At 41.3% G+C, this 26,904-nt stretch overlaps 1 protein-coding gene across 2 annotated transcripts; it reads left to right on the top strand.

Moving 5' to 3' along the window:
• On the top strand, positions 1 to 21,821 carry SPARC (secreted protein acidic and cysteine rich). 2 transcript variants are annotated; one of them, XM_077266372.1, is made up of 10 exons: positions 1 to 85; positions 10,905 to 10,974; positions 11,652 to 11,705; positions 11,944 to 12,037; positions 12,831 to 12,952; positions 15,120 to 15,240; positions 18,708 to 18,841; positions 20,163 to 20,311; positions 20,531 to 20,679; positions 21,110 to 21,821. In XM_077266372.1, the coding sequence occupies exons 2-10, from the start codon at positions 10,918 to 10,920 to the stop codon at positions 21,136 to 21,138; spliced, it is 909 nt and encodes a 302-aa protein (XP_077122487.1). In that variant the 5' UTR covers positions 1 to 85; positions 10,905 to 10,917; the 3' UTR covers positions 21,139 to 21,821. The 2 variants fall into 2 exon arrangements, with proteins under 2 accessions (XP_077122487.1, XP_077122486.1); XM_077266371.1 differs by having other exon boundaries at positions 65 to 85; positions 10,910 to 10,974.
• Positions 21,822 to 26,904: the final 5,083 nt, after the last annotated feature.

Below are 26,904 nucleotides of genomic sequence, written 5' to 3'. Positions count from 1 at the left end.
CCTGCCCTCTGCTAACTTGTCCTGCACCCTTCAGATTTCTTCAGACCATCGCAGAGGCTGAAGCTCTCTCCTCGCTTATCCCAAGGTATGGGTTTTTGTTTTTAGCCTGCCTCCTCCAATAACGCAGCTGGTACTATAGCGCTTAGATTAATTACATTATCGCTCTTGGCTATAATAGTCCATCAGAACCAAGTAGGTGAGACAGAGGCGTAGCAGAGCCGAGTTTGTCATTTGATCCAACTTTTTGTAATACTGCATTCTTCTGTGGTCTTACATAGGACTGCTGCTAAACGGCAATCTGCAAAGCATTAAATTCAGCTCTGCTATATCTCTCCCTATACGCAAGGTAGAATATTGTAAGAGTCCGCCGAGGATTGCAGATTATTAGATCACAAACTCTTTATCTTATACACATTTGTCAGTTTCATCTTTTATGATGAAACTAAAATGGTTCTTAAAATTCCAATAGTTGCATCCACAGAAGAAAGTTCTATAGATTATGTTTGCCCTCTTGTAAGTCCATAATGTGAGGCTGCCGGTGGGGATGAGGAGGAATCTCAACAATCCACTAAGAACACTTCATCTGTGATAGTGGAAGTGCCAGGAACGTATATATATATAGTGCTTTACATAGGACTGCAGGCGAACCTAGCACAAATGCCGGTAATGGAGTGATGTATTCAAACCCCACACATTTTCTTCTACTACTACATAGATATATATAAATATATAGATAATAGATAGATAGATGATAGATAGATAGATAAATAGATAATAGATAAAACAGTTTGTCATGATCTATGAAGACACTATTTGCATATTTATAATACATGTCACATCTATCTATCTTTTTTCTTTCTATAGTTCTTTCTTTCTAAAATAGAATTTCATGATATATCAATCTATCTATTATCTATCTTTTATTTCTTATTTCTTTCTGTCTACAGTAGCACTTCATTGTTTCTTTCTTTCTTTCCTTCTTTCTTTCTAGCTATCATCTATGTCATATCTATTATCGATCTATCTATTATCTATCAATCATCTATCTAATCTATTATCTATCTATTATCTATCTATTTATCTATTATCTATCTATCTATTGTATATCATCTATCTATCTTTATTTTCCTTTCTATATACAGTAGCACTTCATGATGTTTCTTTCTGTCTATGAATTTATGTATGTATCTCATATCTATTTATATTCTTTCTTTCTTTCTTTCTTCCTTAGTTCCTTCCTTTATTTCATTCTCGCCTCTATCTATATCTCTATCTCATATACTGTATGTTTGTCTATTGTCTCTGTCTGATGTGATCATTATTAATATTGCGCCGCCTTGTCACGTTTTGGGACGCTGTATGACAGTGGAAAACAACAGACCTAAAATAACAGCATAAAAGTAAATCCACGGATGTAGCAGTGCCGAGTTTGTTATCTGTCCCAGCTCGCATTGATAACACAAATTCTTTCTCTGATTTTATAAAGAAATTCTGATAAACCGACTGTTATTCCATGTAATTATCCCGTCACGTTAAACAATGAGCTTCGTTCGAATGGTAAAAATGACAAAGTCAGCTCTGCTGCATCTAGGAAAGGGGAGTTGGGAAAAACAACATCTGTAAAAGCAGAGTTGCAGCTGTTGATACAAATCCTGCGTGGCAGGGTCCTGTGTGGTGCAGAGGGGAAAAAGGGGTTAACACGAGCATTGTCTGCCACATAAGCAAAAAGGGGGGAAGGGAGGGTGGGAGACAAGAGAGGAGGGGGTCCTGTTATGTGGGAGAGAGAATCCACTGTGCAAAGTTGCTGGGAGCTCAGCTCCACCCTGCCTGGCGCTCCTCTCACATTACTCAGGCTCTGAGGAATGCTGGGTGCTATAGTAACGTGGCCAGGTCCTCCTTCACCGGCTCATCACCATCATCATCACTGTCTTGTCTAGGATGTTCAGAGTAGTTGGTCTATCAAGGACTCACCTTTATAAAGTCTCCACTTACGGCCCATACCTTATTTTATCAGACCGTGTCCAATAAAATGAAAAATCCTCTCCTTATCGTCAGTCAAGGTTCTTTTTTTTTCCTTTTTTTATATATTTTTTTGTATTTTTTTTTACCTTTTATCACTTTCACTTGACGATCACTTCTAAAGATCGTTAAAGATGTTTTTAATTAAAAATGCCCTTTTTAAACACATGTTAATAGTTACCTTTAGTTCTTAAAATTTTACAACGTTTCACTCTGAAATCTTCATTCCTTTGCTCGTTTTCAGACCCCTTGTATACAATTTGTAGAGTGGTCCAGATTTCATGATTTTTCTCTCTTGAGAGTGTCCCTCCCAGTAATGTAGGCTGGATGTAAGGTCTGTGTCTATTCAGGGTGCTGATGTCTTCATTAGTTTATATAGCAGCACAGCTTCTATCCTGCACGTGTTTTTTTCTTCGTGTTCTTTCCTCCTTTTCTATAGCCTTTTGATCTGCCCTCCTTGAGACTGTTTACGCTTTCTCCCCGGCCCACGGTGTAGAGATCTGTGTAGAATCATCTCGCTACTGATATGTCGTACACTGAGAGAAATGATGTGAAGAGGAAAAAGAACCCTCACCAACAAAAGAAACAGCTCTGACAGATTTCTAACATTTTAGCAAAAGTAGGCAACTAGATAAATGACTCACAAACACTCCACAGCAGCGAAATAGTAGATAATATTTCGGTTGTTTTCTTTTGAATTTAAGAGGCAAAGAAACAATAAAAACTAAGTGTAAAGGGTCAGTGGTGGTGGTGGGTTACACATATTAGCTGCACTGGCTTGCAGGTAGATCTAGTCCTCTAGTGATAATCTCCTGCTGATAAAACACTGATTGTACTGAAACTACAGCAAACTGCCAAGCAGGTGACACATCGCTAATTACCATATACCATATTTTGTTATTTTTTAAATCCGCCATATAGTTCCAGAGATATAGACCTTTAGTGCTAATTTGATGGTCTTTACTAAGGAAGCGTGACTCACAGGGTAATAATGCAGAACATCCTAAAGACACGCCCCTGAGGATCCTAAAGAATTGTTTTTAGGTAGTATTGAAAGTAAAAAAATAAGTTCATACTCATAATAGTAAAACACTTTACTACGTAAAGAAAGGATCTGCTCGGGGAACCTTATTTTTGTTTCTTTTTGAAGACAGACTTTTTTTTTTATTAAATTAGCCTGGAGATCACTTGATTGTCATGGAACTGATTTTAAATATATACATTTTTCCTACAGTGGCCACTACTGGGGAAATGGAGTATTACATGCTAGTTGCTTAAATGAATATCTGTCTATGTAATTCATATATAGAGTTGTAAACTCTCTCCTCGATCTGGTTAGCTGATGGGACGGCTTTTCTAAAGGTATTGCTTTGACGAGATAGACCTTTAATTCTTAACTGCCAGGCATCCTCCAGGGGGTCCCAGTGGTCAAATCTCCAGCGATCAGGAATTTTTTCCCTATCCCTTGTATTGGGGATTACTTCCAAACTTTATATAACCCTTTTAATAACCCTTTCATGGCTTATATGTGGAAATCTCCAGACAAGTAATCAGCAGATGACAAACATCTAAACCCTGTATGAAAATTTTTGGCAGATGACATAAGGTCATTCATTACTTGATATCAGACCAACAGCCACAATTCTAAAGTTATTAGTCAGTTTTTAATAGCCTCTTGGACTCTCCTGGTATTTGTCTGACTCTATGGCCTCATACCGCAAACCCTATAAAATACCAGACTAGTATCCTATATTTTCTTTATGCAGCAGTACAACGCAAGCATGTGATGACTCAACAAGTATGACTGTGCTGAAAAAAACCTCCACGAGGTCCAAAAATTATCATTTGCCTGATAATTTTTAGACAAAACAACCCACATAAACTCAGAGAATGAGTAGAGATGAGCGAACTTTAAAGTCCAGGGTTCATAGCGAACACTAAGTGTTCGGTGCTGAACTCCAAACATGGACTTCTCCCGGAAGTCCATTTTAATGTTCGCAGTTTTGGGGGAAGGAGACAGAGAGGGAAACCGAGTTCAGGTCCCAATACATGTCAAAGGGGTTCAAGTTCTAGTTCAGGTAAAGTTCCGGAACTAAACTTTGAACATAAAGTGTGGTTGGGTACCAGAACCAGAACTTTCCCGAGTCCTCTTTTATCTGTCTTTTTCTTATGACCACAGACCACATCAGAGTTGAATGTGTAGGGAAACAAAGATCCTGTAAAAGTCAAACAGCGCAAAATTTGTAATGGGACCGATTGCAAAATTGATTTTTTATTTTACCCCAAATACATTCATTTAGGTAAAATAAAATTGTCCCCTAAGGTGGACAACCCCTTTAAGGTAAACCCACTTGTACATCGGATGCTTATGTAATAGCAGTCCCATTATAGCTTTGTTATTTTGGAAAGTTTTCTCCTAAAGTCTCCACTCAGGCAGATGCCACGTTCCTCCGAATATATGGCCGATGACGTTAGTGCGATGATCCCTCTGTACACAGTCCTACTTCACAGGTGGATTTTATTCAGGCTTCAGACCAAGATAAATTTCCTGCTCCTTCATTTTTAGCTCAGTATGGCCGCACCTGGGGGAACAATGTTTCACCATTTGTGCTCCTCAAAAACCCATGTAGCGTAACCTACTCCTTTGTTCTCTTAAAGGTAAAATTGCATAGTGCTTGTAAAAACGAGCAACTTTGCAATTTAGCCCTTATTAAAAATCCCCTCCATTCTCAAAAATGGAGGAATATTTTATTTTATAGCATATAGCTCGTCGCCTAGATTACCGGATACCTCTGTATTTCCAGCTTGGCCAGTTACGTAGGCAAGGAGGGCATGGCACAAGCAGGCACTATGCTGAAGCTAGCCGGATAGCTGAGTCCGACCAGCCTCAAGGGGTGCAAGGGGCGTTCAGAGACAGAACCGGGCTTCTGTACAAAAACAGTATATGGACTCTGTCCAGTCTTCTAGTTCATTAAATGCCCCTTTTATGTACTGCTTTGGGGTAGAAATGGCACCCCTTAACTTTTGGGTCCCTACAGTTTAACAAATGGTGCACCCTTGACCTGTGCTTCTCGGATGTTGCAGAGGTAACGTTACCTCTGCCAGCATCATGGTAGAACACAGTTTGGACCACACTACTTAGCCAAAATGTCAATCTTCAGGATTACACTTCACCCGGTAAAGTAGACTGCCAGGATTCAAGGTGGATTCATCTTGAGACAACCCATTTAACTTAAGTGTAGACTTAACAGATGTTGAGATTGCCCTCTAGACATGTTATTCGACAAGTTTGTGCAGGTTCCTCTGGAGAAAAACACTTTCATGGTGTGGAGAAAATCTTTTTATGTTCCTTCTTCAAATTCTAGTGTCCAATCCATTGCTTGACTCTCTCTGTAACTCCAATAGACGTCAATGAAGTGGTGGACACATCTCTCCGCTGACATCAATGGAAAGAGTCATTGACTTAAACTAGGAAACGGAAATCATAGGGCCCCCCAATCTGCCAATAGGCAATAGCTTCACACCTATTTAAAGGGAGTCTGTCAGTCCCATTGACAAAATATACTAAGCTCATAGCCTGATACTGACAGATGAGAAGTGCTTCTCCCACGCGTAGTGGCCACAGATCTCTGTCGTGACTGATGGAATGGAATGTGCAAATGGATCGCACTATCTCTAGTTATACTGCTTTGGCAGTGGTCTCACTTTTTATCCTGGACATCTGCCATTGGAAGCCCCAGAAATATTACATTTTTTGGCCTCTAAATAAAGTCCCATTTAGATAAGCGGAGAATTACCCGTAAATAAGTAAATAACCCACAAGCAAACACAACAGTTGTTTGTCAGATGATTGGACTGTTCATGACGCCATTGATTCCATTGTCCTCGGCAGCACATTGTTCGGTTTAGACAGGAGATGTGCTGTTGATAAAATGATATTCTAAGCACATAAAACAATTGTGTAAATGATCGCTTTGTGGGCATAGAATTGTGGTTGGCCAGTCTAGAGAGGCCATTTAATGTCTACTGATTGGCTCGTATATAGCCTTTGGGTTCCTTTAACGGCCATGGCTGTCTAGTCTAAATGGGCTCTGAGAGTTTAACTGGAAACGTGTATGGTTAGCTTTAGGGTAGCCATGTACCTTAGGTATCTGTCTAATTGCTAATTTGTCTCATGTTATCTCCCTAGATTCACCCATTCACATGACCATTCCACCTATGTCCAACCATACACATTAGATGGCTGTTGGCTGAATGAACAGCCATCTCAGTCTACTCTCCCATAGACAGGGACTCACTCGTTCGACAAAGAGCTCCTGTGATCTCTATGAGAAAGCTGCTGACTGACATGTCGGCCGGCAGCTTACTTGAGGGAGGACAACCCGATCGGAATTCCAAAATCGAATTGACATCTCCTCGACCATCAGTTGGATGGAGCCTCCATACATATTAGACCGTCAGCCAAACCCATCGATATCGGCGAGGTCCACTAACATTAGTCCACAGTGTATAGGTCCTTAAATGGATTGTCCGGTCTTAGGCTTCAAATTTTCGGCGCCACAAGTATGTGATTTGCATATATGCGGTCACATGACGACTAAACTGTTTCCCGCCTCGCTCAGTGCAAGTGAAACAAGAGACTAGACAAGTCTAGTTGGAATGTGACCGGAAGTATGCAAATGACCGCCAACTCCCGATGCCGATACCGGAGAATCCTGAGAGTGCGCAGTTGAAGCGATGTGAGGGTTCACAAGTCTGCAGTCACATAAAGTGACTGCAGACTTGTAGACTAAGGCCGGACAACCCTTTTAAGCCGCCGCCAAAATTATCTGACAGCAACTTACCTACCTGTTGAGCAAAATTATTGAGGTGATCCGTATCTTCTCCTGGTCATCTGTTCTGGTATAGAGTTTTTCTGCAGAACCATTAACAATGATCATCAGCTGATTATGTATGTGGGTCATGAACCCTCTCTTCCAACGGGATGGATCAGACATGTTGAAATCGAACATGCTCAATCTCTCTTTCTACTGACATTGAAATGTATTCAACATTAACTTATCCGCGAGCATTTACAAAATGGAAAAACAAAATTAAAACTTCCCATCTATGACTCGAAAGGAACAGATGTTCAACTCATTGACCAAAACGGGTTAACGGCAACAGTTGCTTCATCTTCCATGATGAATCCGGCCAATGTGTATTTCTCTGTCCATGAAATGTACTAAGTAAAATGTTTCCAGACACCGATGAGGCCGTAGAAGAAGTCTCTTTTCATAAACTTAGTTTACTCTTCTGAAATAAACTTGTTTTTTCCTTGCTGTGAGATCACGACGAGCTGAGGTTTGTTTGCTACAGGACACATTTCCCTCTTAGGAGCCTTCCAACCAAAATACATACTGTTCTGTACTTCTGTGTCAATGGGTTTGCGAGAACTTTTCATTGATATGTTGGGGGGGTCAATAAAAAAAACAAAATAGGGTTCACTTCATCATGGTCTTCCATAGCGGCAAAGGCCGAACGAGTTGGACTCTCACCACATATATTTCCACAAAGATTTTTAATATATTTTTGGCTGAAGTTATATCTTTACTTTTATACATTTTGTTTTAAGAGTTTTTGATTTCTCTATTTTTTTATTATTTCCTTTAAATGTTAATAAATTTAGTATGAGAAAGGAGCCTGTCATCAAACAGCCTGAATATATAGGGAGGTACCACAATCGTCTCAGCCCGGCTGTTGCTTTTGGTTAGCGAAAGTGTTTTCTCCCTCTGATCTGAAATGTGACTAAATAATCCTGTTTATTTTTGGGCTTGCGGACATAAAGAATGTACTCCCGGCGCGCGTTTGCCGAGTGCCAGGAAATGTCCAGAAAAACAGGGTGCCCCGGCCTGTGCAAAGCCTATCGGGGCATCTGGACTAAAGAAAGGCTGCCAAAAGTGGCAGTACTTTTCCACCCGACGCTCATGAAAGCCAAAAAGGCTGAACTGACCCCCAACCTGAGACACTGCACAGAGGGGGGAGCCATGGCCAGGGAATAGAATGAAAAGAAGTTTTTTGGCTGACTCCATCTGACCATTTTTACGGAGTGCACTGGGAATGAAAATGAACTTTTGTAGGTCAAACTCTTATTTAAAGGGATTTTTATAAAACAAGTTATTCCCAATCCATAGGAAAGGGGATAAATTGCTGATCACAGAAAGTCTGAAAGCTGGGACTTCCAACGATCCCAAGATCAGGACTCTGGAACTCCAAGAACAGGGTTCTGGAGCTCCATCCTGAATGGAACAGAGGTTCGCATTGAGCCCCATCCTGAATGGAGCAGAGGTTCACATTTTCAACCTCCGATTTACTCATTGTTGATGGGACTGTTAAGTACAGCACTCAGCGATATCTGTCAAACCCATAGATAATGAGTGAAGCTAAGGTCAAGCATGCGCACCTCCACTGCACATAGATCAGGGTTCATTCTCTGACAACTAGAGCCCTGATCTTGGGCTCATTTGTGAACCCAGTGGATGGATTGCCAGCAATCAACAAGTTTTTACCCATCGCACAGACAGGTAATATATATATATTATACTCAACTTTAACAGATGTTGTCGGGGAAAGAAGGATCCCAGTGTTGGGATTTCAGTGGGGTAATAAGTTGACCATAAGTTCTTGGCCGAGTCGGAAGAGATATCTGTTGGCCACACAAACATTATCGAATGTGTATGGCCAGGTTAAGTTAACACGTAAATAATAGAAAAATAAAACTCCTATAATAATTTTTGCTGTCAAGCCCAGGGGACTGAATACCATGATTTTTTAAAAGGGTGTTCTCAAATTTGGACATCCCGATCACTGTGGAACAGACTGCTGAGACCCTATGGATCCCGAGAACTCTGAAGAGTTCCTTGTGAATGGAGCAGTGGTCGATTATGCTCTTGATTCATTGGGATTGATAGGTGTACCAGGGGTCAAACCTCCAGTGATCGGAAAGTTATCATCTGTCCTATTGATAGGGGGTAACTTCCAAATTTGAAAATACCATTTTGAGGGTTGATACACACAGTGATGTCCTGTTCTGGGACCATGTAAAATGCAGCTTAACACCAAGCATTCAAATGTCCATACTCAGATGGTGCCCAGCATATTCTTTGGACATTCACTACAAATGGGAAACCATATTTTTTCTATCGGAGTACTGCCATGGCCATATTTCTTACCCAAATTTCAGACATCCATTTTTTAGGGATTTTTGGTAACAAATATTAGTATGAATCACAATCACGATATATAGACAATCTACCATCTTGCTGAGCCTCTTTAAAAATTAGTTGGAAAGTCCAAATGTGTGAGCAATCACTAGGAAATACAGTTCTGCTCATGTCATCCTTTCACGGAACCTGTAGAGATTTTTACTGCAGACCGGAAATGATGTCTTTTAGGGAATCCGACAGCAGGTTTTACTGTGTAATCTGAGAGCAGCATAATATAGGGGCAGAGAGCCTTATTCGAGCGATGTGTCACTTACTGGGCTGCTTGGTGGAGTTTTCATCAAATCCCTGTTTTGCCTGCTGTAGGTGTAGCAATGCTTTTAATGCTGAGCTGTGTATAATCCCGCCCACACCACTGATTGGCAGCTCTCTGTGTACACTGTCAGCAAACTGCCAATCAGTGGTGGGGGCGGAGTTACACAGATTAGCCTGACTGCTGTACACATGACATCTAGTCAGGCAGTTAAAATTTCCTGCTGATAAAACACTGATTATATTGAAACTACTACACATAGCCTAATAAGTGATACATCACCATGATCAGGCTCACTTACCCTGTATTATTCTACTCTCAGTTTAAATAGCAAAAACTGTTGACAGATTCACTTTAACCTGAAGGTGACGCCCTTGTTACCCGGCAATACTTGAAATCATTCAATAACTTCAAATTCTGCTCCTCTACCCGTTAGGACTTGTTCCATGCCCTGAGCAACTTTGTCTTTGACATTTGTGCTTGTGATCCCACTCTGCTAATATCTCATTCGCAGGGTCCAGGAAAGATCTAAACAAATGTCTATTTTTTTTCCCAGCCAGTAACAATGGGGTAGATTGCACTTTAAGTTTTGCTGCAATGCTGGAACAGTGGTTGCTTTTTACTCAACCAAAGTTTCATCACATTAAAGGGGTTACCCAACACTGTAACAATGACGGCCTAGCCTAAGGAAAGGTCATCAATGTCAGATCGGTGGAGGAGTGACAACCGCCAATCCCACCGATCAGCTGTTCTCAGTGTTGGCGGTGGCCGGAACTGCTCAGTTATGGAGCTGCACAGCGCAGCCCCATCGACTGTATAGTGTCCGCGGCCAGGTACTGCACATCCACTAATTAAGTCAATAGGGGGCAGATGTGTGATACCCGGCTCTGGCCACTAACGGGGCTTTGCTGTGTGGTTTCAGATGCCACCAACACTCGGATTGTTGCATCCCACCATCAGACATTGATGACCTTTCCTAAGGATAGGCCATCGATGTTAAAGTCCCGGACAACCCCTTTAAGGATATGTTCATAAATGCGTCAAAATGCAACAAAAACATGAATATTTTACCCAGCATTTTTTTTTTAGCCAACACTATGTAAACTATATACAGTATGTATTTTAGCCACATGTAAACATACCCTAAGAGTTCGTTCAGCCGAGCATATTAAATGGGCCCTCAGGGTTCGTGTGCACCATTGGACTGCATACGAAGAGCACACGCACCCATTATAGCCAATGCTATACGGACCATTGGTCTGATTTTCCGGACCTGACAAGCGCATGTAAATACCAAGCTTCTCCTGCACATTTACACACATTTGCTTTACATGCTACAATTATCTTGAACTTTTCTTTTTTTTTTCCAGATCAGGTAGCACAATGAGAGTCTGGATCTTCTTCGTCTTGTGCCTGGCTGGCAAAGCACTAGCTGCACCTGTAAGTGACCATTTACCTACTGTGAAATCAATCTTTTCTTGACCCTGATAGACTTAAGTACAGTTGAGGAAGGCAAAACCAACGTCAACCTAGATGACCTATTGTCCTATAGCATTGATCCAGAGGATCTTTTCCCCTGTTCTCGATCCCTGTTCTGCTGTGGACCAATTAAGAAAGTCGGAACTGCTTAATAGATCAAGCTCAACTTACCAGGCTTCTCAAAATGGACTAAATACCAGGAGACCTGACAAATTAAAGAGGTCTCATTTATAGCAAATCGAAATGATAGATGTAGATCCCACCTTGGCTATTTTCAGAACTCATATAGAATTTATGGGTATGCACCGCCAGTTTTCCATTCTCGGAGGCATGAGTTGAGATGTTCTTGAGATGTGTGCAGGCTCCACATTTTTCTGACATCGATGGCAAATCCTGTGGCCATAAATGTTCTTTTTAGGTCTCACCCATTAAGCTAAACCATCTTCCATTGCTGCATTGGCCTAAGAGGTTTTCTTGTCTTCCCAAAATGGCATAATATGCTATGTTTAGTTCTAGGTTTGTGTGTGACATTTATTTATCACATTCTCATTTTGGTCTTTTATCTTGATGTCTAGTTGAGTTGGAAATATTTGTGGTACCTTGGTGTTCACTAACTCAGTTCTCTTCTCTTTAATCAGCAACAGGATGCTTTGCCAGAAGAGGAGGAGGTGATAGAAGATGTTGTGACTGAGGTGAGACAACATAAGCATCTCATAGTTGTCCATTGAAAATCCAAAGTGCAGGATCCTTTTTTTCCCTCGCATCATTTGTTGGAGGAGAGTCCAGAGATCCCCATACAGCTTGACTTTTGGCTGATCTTGCCAATATCAGCCAACTTTAGTCTACTGTGTATAGGGCCCTCAGCATCTTACACTGAATGACCAAGAACTTGTCAGGTGCTTTGCTCATCTTCATGCTTTACTTTTACAGGAGACAGCAGTGGGGGCTAACCCCGTGCAGGTAGAAGTTGGAGAGTTTGATGAAGCAATAGATGAGGAAGAAGAGGATCCCACCACACAAGAAAGTAAGGATTGCTTTCAGCTGATGCTAAAGCATCCATATTTGTTCACGATAGCTTCAATGGCCAACAGCTTTATCTCCTGAATCCTCAAACAAATGAACACTTTGTTTGGAATTGATTACTGCCAGACACCTCTGGTGGTGGCTTATTTTCCCTACATACAAAAGAATTGAAACCCAACACAATCCTTATTTGTGAGGCCCTCAAAAACATATGATAGTTGAATGCAGCACGTTCAGCCAACCTTAATACATATGGGGACCTTAAAACCCCTCCTAGAGCATCCAGTAGGCTCTTGGAGAACGGTGAGACCTCCTGGACTCTTGGAAGAGTTGGCAAATATCTCAGGTGCAACTAAAGTCTCTCGAAAACCTCCTGGAAACCAGCAGTTCTTGTACTCCTTGTATTCCTGTTTGCAGTTGTGTGGCCATGACCTCACAAATTGGTAGACTAGGATCGAGAATTGGGACGATTATGCTAATTACACTTTAATCACACTCTGATCAGCATTTGAACAGATTGTGATCACAGTGTGATTTTCTCGGATGAGGAGAAGATAGAAAAATCAGCATGAGGAAAATATCGGACATGTGCATGGCCCCACAGAATAACATTCGTCCAGGTGCGATCCGATGTTTTGTCGGATTGAACGAAGACTGAAAATACAGTCGTCTGCGCAAGCCCTTAGGTTAAATGCTTTCATCAGTGCTCTTTGCTCACCACCTTAGCAATATGATTATATTACTGCTTATTTAGACATATCTACTATTCATAAGCCACATTTTGTTCCCCATAGATCCTTGCCTAAATCATCACTGCAAGCACGGCAAGGTGTGTGAAGTAGACGAGAACAACACTCCAATGTGCGTGTGCCAAGACCCATCTACCTGCCCTGCAAGTGTAGGCGAGTTTGAGAAGGTACGTCTCCAAACAGATCTTGTAAGTCACAGAGCACTCAACTCCATGAATGGAAAATGGGTTTAGACAAGACGTCCTAGAGTTCATAGATCTCATTCGCACCATTGGGTCCCAAGTTTAGATTTGTTCGATATTTCGAAGGTCCTGAGCAATGCAACTCTCGACAAATTTCATTAGATGATGAAAAAAAAGAAATTCATTCAAGTCATCCAGATTCGCTTTTGAGCCTGAAGCGACGTATTCAGAGAATTTGCACATTCCAGGATAGAGGTTGTCTGAATATGAATAAGAGGGAACTTTAGGGGACACGTTTCTACACATAATTTTCAATGAGTAAATGCGAAGATCTAGAAAATGTATTATTTATTTATATTATTACTATTGGAAATGTCATTGTCATCTGTGTACAATTCTTCCAAGCCTCATAAACATCATTTTCATTGTCAGGAAATGATCTGTTGATTATATTAAATTTTTATATTTAACACATATTTTTTTTAAAAATTGCTGTTTTTTTTTTTTTCACTTTTTCTTATTTTTGTTTATTTATTTTTTTCATGATCTAAATATAAAAAAAATCTTGAAATGTTCCTGTTCTTGCTTTGGCTACAAAGCCTAATAGTAGACTGATATTTCTAGTTCATTTTTCAGGAGTTATTTTATTAATAGGAAGGATTACAATGGCATTTATCATCTACTATCTCATGGGCAAAAATTTGGACCTAGACCCCCACCAACATGTTGGTCAGATGGACGGACCCCTGTAACAATATCCTCCTTCCTGGCCCCTATCCTGTAATAATGTCCTCCATCCTGTCTCTCTTCTCCGACACATCTCCAATTATTATTCTTACCAGCCCACCTTCCTGTAGCAAGCAGTGCCTTCTTCCTTCTCCACAGCTGATGTATTGGGGCGGGGTAGGGCACATATGTCAGTGACGTCATGTCCCACCTGTGCTTGGCATGCCAACATTAGGTGCCAGCCTCTTAATGTGATTGTGGTGCAGGGAGCCGGCAGCTCTCTCTCCCGTGATACATTTTGTCATTCAAGGACACACATTCAGCTGAAAACAGCACTGGCTATGGTGGCAGCACTGGCAATGGTGGGTCCCCTGACTCCACGACCTCAGTTGTGGTCGAATCCTCTGTAACCACAAATCGTTACGCCCCTGTTCCTGCCACTCTGCGCAGAGATCTTTGCACAGGTCAAAGAGCATGCTCAAAACATGTCAATAAACACATCTACATTTTTGCTGTCTAAGGATCTGTGTTATACGGACTGACCAGCAGCACGATACGACCACTGATCACTAAACCTTTACCAATCAGTGGTCAGTGAAGTGCCTATATACATAGGTAGACCAAAGTAAACGATGCACACTGAGCAATCTAATAGGTCGCTCAGTGCCAATAGTCCTGTTTACATAGGACGATGCTCCGTCGAGAACGATGATGTTTGGTGATCCTCACAATCCTGCAAGACAATCGTGAAATAGGTGTTTTTAAGAATAGTCGTTTACAATTATCTTCCAGTGTATTGCAGAATTCTAAATAATATTTGCAGCTAATATATGCGATACATTTCTGCCAGATGGATGCACACTAGGACGGAAGAACCATAGGATTTAAAGAAACAAACTTTATAATTAAATTGCTTGTACACTACTAAGACAACCCCCTTCTTAAACTAAATGTTCAGCCCTGATAAATAATAAAGCCTATACTCCCCTCCCATGCCGGCTCCGATCCAATGGTTTCGGCACTCATGGTCCCGGGGCTGGCATGCGGTGGAATGACACGTGCCACATCAGTGCTGGTGTCACTGTCTCCGCCTTCGGACAAACATGAACAGGAAGTCCGAAAGTCCGGGCTTCCTCTTCATATTCAGTTCTTTTGAAGGGGAGAAGATGACAGGCACAGGGGTCACGTGTCATAACACCACATCACAGGAAAGTGAGTGCTGACACCGCGGGGACAGTGCCGGCACATGAGATGAGTATAGGCTTTATTATTTTATCATTTAGTTTAAGAAAGTGTTGTCCTAATAGTGGACAACCCCTTTAACTTTTCGGTTCCTTCAAACTCCTGAAATTGAAAGAACTTCACATATTCTTTCTATGGCACTTACTAAAATTAATTTTTTTTTCCCATCCACCTTCTCTCGTAGGTCTGTGCCACAGACAACAAGACCTATGACTCTTCCTGCCATTTCTTTGCCACCAAATGTACCCTGGAAGGAACAAAGAAGGGTCACAAGCTGCACCTGGATTACATTGGACCATGCAAATGTGAGTAACTAAGATCTTTATCCCAGTGAACTGTTCCTTTTGTAGTAACCGGTACAGAATAGCGAAATCTGGCCAATTAATTTGCCAAATTGACTATTAAAAGATTATTTGATTAATATTTTCCAAGCAATGGCAGAAGTAAAAGGGGTTTTCCAAGTAGACATCAACAAGTTATGCCTTGAATATCCAATTGGGTGGGTGTCCGATGTCAATTATCCCTGCCGCTCACTTGAATGAAGTACCATCCCACTTCATCTGCCAACAGCTCTTCTCGGCTCTTTTTGAAGGCCAGATGGTCAACCCATTGAAGTCAACGGATAACCATGTGATTTCTTAAAAGCTGTGTGGAGTTAATGTAAGACAAATGAGCCAAACTCTTAAATGATGGGCAATACTATCAATACTTTCAGTTGCATGAATACAATGGTCAGTAGAAGACTAAAATGCTTCCTTGTCGAATAATGGGTTTTGGTTTGTAGACCAAAATTATCACTGGAATTGAGATTTCCTGAAAATGTCCTGTACTACTTTCCTAAACAATTGTTTTAGAATAAAGGTTCCTCCTTCTTGATTGTGCACTTATGGCTCACATTTTCCACTGGTGGCCCTCGGGGGTCATTTCATTTTGGTTGGCTGGTTAGAGCATGTGAAGAACGATGATTCTTACAGTTGCGAGGAGTCAGATGTCTACATCCTGCTAGCTCAGCGCTCCACATGAACTTAACCAATGAGCATTGCAGTCTCCCCCAGGGACTAATTCCTAAGGTTCACAGATCTGTTCTAGCCTGCAATGCAATGTTTTATGTGGAAAATTTAGCTCATTCTGGAAAAATATAGCTAGAGCTGGTTTTATACATGAGCTTTCATCAATTCCAAAAGTTACTATGAACACCCTCGGGGGCATTTTGTTTTTAACTTGATCTAAAAATATTTTTTTGCAATTGGGTTTCATTAAAAATTTTGCACCATGGCGCTTAAAAAAAGCACAGTGCTTAAAAGGAAGGCAGTAATGTGAAATATGAATTTAAGGGGTTATTCTAGAATGGATACTTATGACTTCTACACAGGTTAGGTGATAAGCGCATGATCACTGGAGGTGCCATCAGTGGGGGACAAACATGAGGCCAGCGCTTGGCTAATGGCTTTATCAGTCAGTTCCATACACTTTGAATGGAGTGGCATTCTTTATTTTGACATCTGCTCCATTCATACAGGGGACTCTGGACCAATGATGGAACCCCAGTGGTCATCTTTCCTGTAGAAGAAGCAGTAGCACTCATGTCTATGAGATGTATTTGGTATGACACTCATCCTTCTATACTCAGGGGTTGTCCAGATTTGGGGTTCAAATCTTCAGTCATTCTTTGTGACTGCAGACCTATGAATCCTCATAGATCTTTTTACTTGATTATCTCCATGGAGATAAGAGATGAAAAGGTTCCACAGTTGGAATTCCGACCAGTTGACCCTTCTCTCCTCCAACATCAGGGGACCATCAGAAGGCCCTCATTTACATTAGACTGTAGGATAATCCCACTGATATCGACAGGTTGGACCAACCTTAGTCTAATGTGTACAGAGGTCTCTAATGAAGACTATGTTGATGGTGCATCTAACCTAACTAGTCAGAGAAGACATTGAAAGGTCCTTGGGTTTCATATGTAATCTTCAACCTAAATCCTGTACTTGATGAGCAACACCATTCACTTTGCCCATAGAACTTTTGGCACTGTTCATGTGCCTGAAAGACCAATTTACAAGGCAGTCTTTGTTGCAGAAAAGTCAATTACCCGAGCTTCTCACACTTCACAGTGGTCTCTTTGTCAGAGTAAGAATGTCTATTATCCCGCCTGTTGTCACTTCAAGGGGAAGTATCTTTTTCAAAAGAGAACCTTGAAGAGTGACATTCTTGAACCACGAGACCTAATCCCTTTTCTAGAGTATGTACTGTATCACTGAAAATGGCCATACTTACCGACACATCGGCAAGTTAAAACTTGGATGAATACGTAGGTGGGCTGCGTTGCTGGAAAAAATAATTTCTTCAAAAATGATGAGAATAAGGTTTTTCATGTACAACGCGTTTCAACACCACACCGGCATTTTTATCAAGTGAAAAAAAGAAATGTCTGGGATAGGAAATTTGTGCTTTTTAGAACTGTTTTTAACCACATATCAGCCAAAAAAAGAGAGAATATGACATGACATAAAAATGATTATCTGAACAAGAAAAAAACTGACAGCTCTTTAAACTGAATAGATTAAATCAACCTGAAAATGTACCTCGTCAAGAATAAGGGTAAATGGCCCAGTCTTGTACTGGTTAATGAGCGAGTCTGATTTGTTTTTGGCTTATTTGTAGTATTACTTACAATTTTTGCTTATCTCATAGTGAAGTGGAGATAATCTGCAGCCAGGAGCCTGACAGCAGCCTCTCATAGACAACATAGGAACATTTGGCCGGGAGCCAAACATTCTTGTGTATGGAGGAGTCTGGGAAGATATCTGATGGTCGAACCATTGTTCGGCCAACAGCTGTCAAATTTATCTGGGGGTCTTAAGTTGTTGGCTCCTTGCACAGGATTGGGGTAAAGATTACATATGTTCTTCAATTGTCAATTAAGCTAGATGTCGATATCTAAAACTTGGGTGACTAGGCCCTCATATGAATTAAGCTAAAGTTGGCCAAACCCGTTGATATCGGTGGGATTCTCCAACAGTCTAATATACATAAGGGCTTCCCTACTGTTCCCTGACAGTTGAAATTGATGTCAGAGGAGAGAAGGATCGGCTTGGCGGAACAGGATTAAGGGTGAAGATTATGTATGATCTTCTATTGTCTTCTCTGGTCAAGTAAGCTGTCAATCTCTAAGATTTGATTGACTCCTTAAGACCTCCAGACACATTAGACTAGCTGAACGCGCCGGTATCCACGGGTTCGGCCAACACTCTAAAGTGTATAAGTGTGCCAGACAACTAACTGTACAGGTAGATGTTGATTTTGCGTCTCTGATTTTGGGCCGTCGAACGCTTTGTTCTCACAGATGTAAGCTACCAGCAGAGATGCCTCTTGGCGGCTTTTTCATAGAGAACAAAGAAGTGCTTGGCCCAGCGAGAGCTCTTGTGTATGAAAAATATGACTGAGATGGCTGTCAGCTGAATGATCAGCCGTGGCATCTTTTGGCCAACACTCATCCAATGAGTGTGGTTGGCTTTAGTAAATGGTCTTCACCAAAAGAGATGATGTTCCGTCCTCCATCTTTATAAAACTCATCTACTTTTTAACTTAAACACACAGGAAGTGAAAAAACCCTGGTGTCAACAAAGATTGGCTTCAAACATGGTTGTCTTTGCTATACCTTTGGAGCTCATTATTGAATCAGAGCCTGGGCCACTGGAGAATTCTTAGCTTCTTAGGCCACAGCTTACATGCACAGATTTGACTTCATTTCCTTCTTTCTCTACAGTCATTCCTCCCTGTGTGGACTCCGAGCTGAACGAGTTCCCCCTGCGCATGCGCGACTGGCTGAAGAACGTCCTGGTCAGCCTGTATGAGCGTGACGATGACAACAACTTGCTCAATGAGAAACAGAAGATAAGGGTATTGAAACAAAAAATCTTCATTTCCGGGACCATAACTTTTGGTTTTCATTTTATCTATTGCACTAAATGTGCTTTTGATCTATGAACAGACTTTTTTTTACCCAACATCTAAAATTACATCCCATAAGTCACTCGATGCACCCGGAAAATAGCTTTGTTGGGTAGAAGAACTGGCCATAGATGTAATGATCATTAGTAGTGATTGTTACTGTAGTTAATAATTGCTAAATGATTTGTTCCGGTTCAACCTGGTCCTTTGGCCAGATATCACGGTCCAAAAACATTCTTATGCGTTAGTGGAAAATCAAGGTTGGTACTCCAGTCACAGTTTAGTTTAGCATTGTATGAGATAAATACATTTGGAAATGCTAATTTATAATACTTCATAGAATCATAGAATGTTAGAGTTGGAAGGGACCTCAAGGGTCATCGTGTCCAACCCCCTGCTCAATGCAGGATTCACTAAACCATCTCAGACAGATGTCTGTCCAGCCTCTGTTTGAAGACTTCCATTGAAGGAGAACTCACCACCTCTTGTGGCAGCCTGTTCCTCCCAATTCAAATGATTTTCCATGGAAAAAAACGTTTTGCGTTTTTCCTTCTTCTAGACAAGCATTCATGTTAAAAAGAAAATGGTGATGCTGAATGTATTTGGTCAGCCGTGGTCAACAACAGAAACAGATTGGGGTCAATTCTTTTCCATATCTAGATCCAGATGGTACATTTTGCAACTTTTATGAACTGAGGAACTTTTTAGATCCAATTTCTATGTATTGAGTAAACATTGAGGGGTCATGTAGCTCATCTAGCTGGGAGTTTTACAGTCATATTCCACAATAATGTACCAGATCTGGTTTAATTCCAAAACTCACAAGCCTAATGTTAAGTGCTCCCTACTTAGCCCAGAATAAACAATATATTTTTGACTTCCTGACTTCCCAATTTGCTAGCACATAGGCTATCCTCTATACTCCGGGTCAAGAGACTGTTATTCTCTTGTAGGTCAAATAATCTGTGGTAAAGTTGATCTGCCACGACATTCTCCTTGCCAAATGATGAATCTGCTTACCCAGATCAAGTCATGGATTAAGACATAGATTGGTTTACCTTTTTAACTTATGGCTTTGTCCAAAGCAAGAACATTCATAGACCAGCCAGGTTGTGCTGAGAGCGGTCGGATCTCTAGTGTATGGATGACTTAAGAAAACATCAAATCAGCACTAGGAAGAGCGTTTTTTGACTAGTTCACAACTAAATAATATCATACAACAGGACGTCAATAAGAAAACATCCACAGAACATATCTCACTTTCCTACAGGTGAAGAAGATCCATGAAAACGAGAAGCGTCTTCAAGCTGGAGACCACACCATGGAGCTGCTGGCACGTGACTTTGAGAAGAACTACAACATGTATGTCTTCCCCGTGCACTGGCAGTTTGGACAGCTGGACCAGCACCCCATTGATGGGTATGTAGTGTGATTATGGTATAAAACCACAATTACAATTATTATTTTTTTTAAATTAAGACAAAATATGGTAGCTTTGTTCCGAAGTCGTCAGATATTGAACGTTGCATGTGGACCTATATTTGGATATTTTGGGCATGTATTGTACTACTGAACCAAACTTGTGCCGATTGTTATTAATTCCCTAAATTACCCATTGTTAATGTATTCTGCCCCTAGATACCTTTCCCACACCGAGCTGTCTCCTCTCCGCGCTCCTCTTATTCCCATGGAGCACTGCACAACTCGTTTCTTCGACGAATGCGATATTGACGATGACAAATACATTGCTTTAGATGAATGGGCCAAGTGCTTTGGAATCAAGGAGCGTAAGTACAAGTACCAGATAATGACTGGATAAACGTTCTACTCACTCACATGAGCAGTGATTATACATTTATCACCTCTCCTATGTATTTAATGGATCACTAAGGGGAAAGTTGCATTATGTACTTACTCAAAAGCCGATGGTTGTTGGTTTTCTTGACCATGTATGTACCATTTCTGAGTCATGGCCAGTTTTCTATCCCCTCTCCCCCATATTCATGAATATTCGGCTCAGCCAGTTGAGAGAGTTGAGTAATCAACACCCGACTCATCTGGCACTCAACTCATCGTGTGACTGAATTCCAACCAACCATGGATTTTGGAAGAGATTTGGATGGTCCACATTTTATCTAATGTGCATTAGGGGTTTATATAACCAATGAATAGACATAACATTTAGTGACATGCTCCATTTTTCATTGTTTCTTGCAGAGGACATCGACCAGAATATGATCGTCTAAGTGACATCGGCGGATTTTTTTGTCTCACCTGAAATTATTTGTGTAATATTTTATTTTGTATCTCCTCTTTCACATTCTAGTTTGTAATATTTGTCTCTCGGGGGTTGGGCGGCAAAACAAAAAAAAAATGGTGCTAACTTTAGAACAGATTTTATTAACGGTGCTGAGACCAAGGCAACAAGACGCATTAGTGCTTGGAGGAGATGACAGCGCGTCACCACTAGCTCAGAAATCCATTGTTTGACCAGATCAAATTTCTATCGTTCTCTTTATGTTTCTTTTCTCTGACTCCTGATTTCCGACTTTCTATCCCTCTGAACAAAGACGAATAGGGCGGCTTGCAATGCTAGCATTAAACCTCGTGTTGCCTATGTTCTCATTCTATTCAATGGCTACCCCCTCCCCGAATGGAGTGTTAAAGCAGGACTTTAACCCCTTCTCTGCTGGAGTAGCCCCCCAAGTTTTGCCGAGAGACTCTAGCAATGGAGGGGTTAACCCCTGACTGGTATGCAGGGGTGGGTGGGTGGTGGGATTTGATTTGCCATGTGGCCGGACTTCCATATCGGTTTGCTGTGGAGAGGTTCCATCAAGAGTGGTTCTCCTGGAATGTCAATGTTGATTTAGAGAGTTTGGCCTAACAATCGAAAACTGAGGCTCCTAAAAGAATAAAAAATTGAAAAGTATCTCCTTATATTTTGCATTTTCTGAAACTGCTTCTTGTCACGTGCTTTATTGTATAGATTGAAATAAACCATCATGAATATGATAGAATCTGCTGACCCAGAACTCCTGTAGTGTCAGGACTCTAGTCTATATAGCCTAAAGAACCAAACATATGTCCTGTGAACAGATCTTCTCATCACTTCTCATTTATCTAAAGCTGTTCTTGGAAAAGTCATCATGGGAATGCCCATTTCCTTAGAAACCACCAAATAGGGGCTGACTAGGGATTTTGAAGCCCCTGCAGCAAAATTGTCATGGGCTTCATATCATGTAATGCCTAATTCCTCACTGGTAGCCCGCTACTAGTATTCTGTGATCTTGGAAAACCCTCTCTTAATTGTGTTCCAGAAAGAAGCCGCCTTATCTCCTTTGTTTTCTCATAGACTTCAGATCAAAACAATCTTTGGTCCATCAAGAAGAAACTTTCCCAACCATACCCCATAACCCAACCTTGATTAATTTACCATAGGAGTCTTGGAAAGTCTTGGATGGCCTGCGCCGTCAGCGGTTCTCCAGCTGCAGATTTGTATGAATCACTGCAAATAGCAAATTAGCCATCCTTATGGGAGTGTAAGGAGGGTGATGGTATAAGAATATAGGAATCCTTAATGGTGCCTTCTACTCCTTAATAGTTTACAGGTTCCCCACTCACGGATGACTGAAGAAATAGAGTAGTGACGAGCAAACATGGTCGAATAACATCTTATCTGAGCATGCTCGGGTGTTATCTGAGTATCTCGTGTGTGCTCGTATATTATGTTCGAGTCCCTGCTGCTGCATGATTTGTGGCTGTTTGACATCCTCAGCACATATCCGTATTCCTTAATAAACAGGCAATGCCTGTATGTGTTGAGGCTGTCTAACAGCCGCAAATCATGCCACCACGGGGACTCGAACATAACGTATGAGTACGAAAGAGATACTCAGATAACACCCAAGCATGCTCAGATAAGACGTATTCCGAGCACGTTCACTCATCACTAAAATACAGGTGTACACATGGGATGTGCAAAAACATTTATATTCATAAAAAGTCAACAAGCTTGATGGTTACAGAGTCTCTGAAGAGGCAATGAACTTGAACGTTCCAACAATCTCCCAAGAAGCAACGGCTTGGTAACAACACAGGTGGACAATTGGTATTTATGACAATGGTGAGCTGGCACTTGCAACACTTTACATAAATTCATCACCGCCAGCAGTGGCATCATCTGACTGGAGTATTTCAAATATATAAAACATATCATAGCAAGTAAAAAATATGAGCCGGAGCATGCATTGGTATATCAGCTTATGCTCCGGCTCATTTCTTTTGGTTTTGCTGTACTTTTTTGTACAGCGGTGTGGAGCCTCTTTCTGAGCTAGGTATTTCATCTATATAACTGTTCACGGGCAGGTTTCTGAACAGTCAGGTCTGGGACCAGCTCTGCCCTTATCAACACTGAGGTCGGCTGAGACAAGATGAGGTTTTAACACTAGAGACAAGACCGTTCTGATTGGGTACACCTTGTCGCGGTGGGATGGCTTTTACATTTTTTTTATCAAAATTATGATAACTAAGTGCCCTATGTTATTTACATGTACTATTATAATTTTCTTATTTGATTATTACACGGTATATGCTCATTTCGTTTTTTTTCTTGGGTTTTACATCCCATAGCACAAGATTGCATAAATATGACAATTGCATAGTAATGAGGCAGTATAGGTCGTATTTTAATCTTAACACCTTTAACAGTAACTTATTGCAACTGACAGAGGATATCTCAGTTCTTGGCAGTTTATAATGTAAAGGGTTGAGGTGACATAAGTCCATAATTTCCCAAAAAAGGAAATGAAAATTTGTCCATGCTCGGGTGTTCTACGAGTATCTTGGGCGTGCTCGTAGATTATGTTCGAGTCCCCGCGGCTTCATGATTTGCGGCTGCTAGACAGCCTGAATACATGTGGGGATTCCCTAACAAACAGGCAATCCCTGCATGTGTTCAGGTTGTCTAACAGGTGCAAATCATGCAGCTGCGGGGACACAAACATAATCTGCGAGCACGCCCAAGATACTCGGAGAACACCCGAACATGTTGGGAAAACTCGAGTAATGAGCACACTCACTCATCACTATTGACAATACAAGGTCCATGAAAAAATGGTAGCTTGCCCGGTTTCATCCGACTGCTATCTGCTTTTTAGTTTAAAGGGGTAATCCCCTTTCAGAAATCTTTATGCCATACTCGGAGTTATAAAAAAATTAGTAATTTTTGCCCTCCCCGGGGTCAGCGTTGCCCTCTCTCGGTGTTTTGGTTGGAGTGCTGACATTATGACCCCAATTACTGAGCTCAACGACTCTTGCCGTCAACTGTAGCGGAGCTGCTGAGCACAGTGATTGGACGATCGACTGCAGTGCTGTTAATGTGACGCCACAATTGCAACCAAACGACAGAGCAGAGATGCATCACTGGGAGGGCAAGTAATACTCTGTTTATTAATACCTAACACAGCATAACGTTAGTAATCGACCTTCACAATGTATTTTTCAGTCTAGTTATGCAGCGAAAATCCAAGAAAACTCTGATTTTGTCTCTAAAAGATGAGGAATTGTAATTCTTTGCCAAATACCTACACATCAACAGTGTAATTTGATCCAGTCTGGTCTGCATCAAGCTGCCTAGTCACAAAAAGTGCGAATACATCAACCACGGAGAATGGAGAAGGAAGGCTGAAAGCTCTTGGCATGGCCAGAACTGGCTGGCATCCACCTTCTGTCTGAGACTTGCCCAAACCATCCCGAAAAGTTGTCATAAAAGGGTTTCCTAAGCTTCCCCGTAGCTAATCCATCAAAACCACCCTAGTTAAAGCCCAGAAGTAATCTTTAATGTCAATGCATACATCCTGGCACGGACCCTCCACTAACGGACACACTATGTCAGATATATAAAGAAACTGATGACTACTTAGCATTAACCCCAGAAGGACAATGCGATTTTTCATTTTTGCATCCCCCCCTTCCCCCCTTATTCCAAGAGCCATGACTTTTTTATTTTACCGTTGACATATCCATATGAGGACTTTCTTTTTTTTGCAGCATGAGTTGTACATTTGAATGACACGTGATGGCCTGGAAAGCAGGGAAAAAATATAAGTTCGGAGAAATTGCAAAAAAAGGGTCAACTCCACCATTGTTTTTTGGGTTTTGTCTTTACAACGTTCATTATACAGTAAAAATGACTTGACAATATGATTTTGCAGGTCAGTACGATTATGGAGATGCCAAGCATGCAATTTCTATTTTGATCAGACTTTTACGGATATGGAGGCATCATATACGTGTATTTTTAGCTTTTCTGTTATTTCCCTATTTTGAATGGGGAAAAGGAGCGATGATTCAAACTTTTAATTTAATTTTATTTTTTTCTTATTTTTTTAATTTATTTTACTTTATTTTGTAGTTCCCTTATTGTGTGATTGCTTGTACTATATACTGTGATACCATAGTGTTGCTGAATATAACAAAATTAACAGTCAAAGGAGTACTGTCATGACTGGCACAGGGTCTTCAACAGACCCCCAACCATCGTGGCAACCCATTGGCACCCTTTGATTGCATCGTAGGGGTTCCGATAGGCAATCAGAACAGTGTCTTCCTCTAGTTGCACATCGTAAATACTGATGTCAGAGATTGACAACGGCATCTAACAGGCATAACGGCTGCAGGCGGAGCTCCGTTCCACAAGCAGCTGTTAGAGGTAGATGATGGCTGAATTACACAGCCATCATCTGCCGGCAAATGCCAGCAGATGCAGTTTCCAAGAAAGGGAGCAATAAGGGAGCTATGATATGACATGCCGGTATGTCATAATTTGGTAAGGGGCTAAGAAAAATGAAATCCGAGCTCTGACTGGTTGATATGGGCAACAGACAATTTGTCTTTTAGACACTTTTAATGAATGAGGCCTACATTATTTTGAGCTGTCAGTCAATTGTAAACTGTCTTTTTTGCCTGTCAAAGCGCAGTGGGGTTAGATTCTGTAAAAATAATAAAAATAAAAAAACACTTAAAATGAATCATCCTCACCTGCTGTCACTCTCCTAGATCGAGTGCCGAATGCCCCATGGTCCGCGCCATTCAACCATTCACAAGACCACGGCGGCTTGTGATAGGCCGCAGCGGTTAGGTTACTTGAACCATGTACTGTATAATCGGGAAAAACCTCCAACGAAGGTTAGTAGTATTCTAAGGTTGCCTGGCTGACGCACTGAAAGAATGGCTACCATGAGGAAATTAACTTTATTCTTCTCAGCAGCCTCCAACTATCAGTCATCGAGGCGCTGCCAACAGTTGCCTTGCAGTATATAGTGAGCAGCAGCTGTAACCACACCTCAGCACTGACTGACAGCCGGCTGATGCACTGCCCTCATCTATGACTGAAAGCCAGAGGCACGAGAAGCAATGGAATTAAACTGAAAGGGAGAAGAAACAGATTAGATATTAGAAAAAACTTTTTGACAGTTAGGGTATGTGCACACGTCCGGATTTCTTGCAGAAATTTCCTGAAGAAAACCGGAAATTTTCTGCAAGAAATCCGCATTTTTTTTTTTGCGTTTTTTTTCCGTTTTTTTTCGCGGTTTTTTTAGCATTCTGCAAGCGTAATTAGCTTGCAGAATGCTAAAGTTTTCCAAGCGATCTGTAGCATCGCTTGGAAAACTGACTGACAGGTTGGTCACACTTGTCAAACATAGTGTTTGACAAGTGTGACCAAATTTTTACTATAGATGCTGCTTATGCAGCATCTATAGTAAAAGATAGAATGTTTAAAAATAATAAAAAAATAAAAAAAATGCTTATACTCACCTGCAGACCTCAGCGGCGTCCGTTCCGTATAGATGGTGTGTGCGCGCAGGACCTTCCATGACGTCGCGGTCACGTGAGTGGTCACATGACCGGTCTCGACCAATCACAGGACCGTGACATCATCGCAGGTCCTTCACCGCACACCAGCTACAGGAACCGAAGCGGCAGCATGCAGCTGAGAGGCGGGAAGACATCGA

The sequence above is a fragment of the Ranitomeya variabilis genome, chromosome 5 (assembly GCF_051348905.1).
Source record: "Ranitomeya variabilis isolate aRanVar5 chromosome 5, aRanVar5.hap1, whole genome shotgun sequence".
Classification (NCBI taxonomy): domain Eukaryota; kingdom Metazoa; phylum Chordata; class Amphibia; order Anura; family Dendrobatidae; genus Ranitomeya; species Ranitomeya variabilis.
Note: the sequence above shows the minus strand (reverse complement) of the source record. Positions and strands in the feature narration are given on the sequence as shown.

Bases quoted from the DNA above. Each gene is read 5' to 3' on its own strand.
- SPARC (XM_077266372.1), top strand. From the start codon at position 10,918: ATGAGAGTCTGGATCTTCTTCGTCTTGTGCCTGGCTGGCAAAGCACTA. The intron at 12,953-15,119 runs GTACGTCTCCAA...CTTCTCTCGTAG, and splicing joins GTGTAGGCGAGTTTGAGAAG to GTCTGTGCCACAGACAACAA. The intron at 18,842-20,162 runs GTATTGAAACAA...ACTTTCCTACAG, and splicing joins ATGAGAAACAGAAGATAAGG to GTGAAGAAGATCCATGAAAA.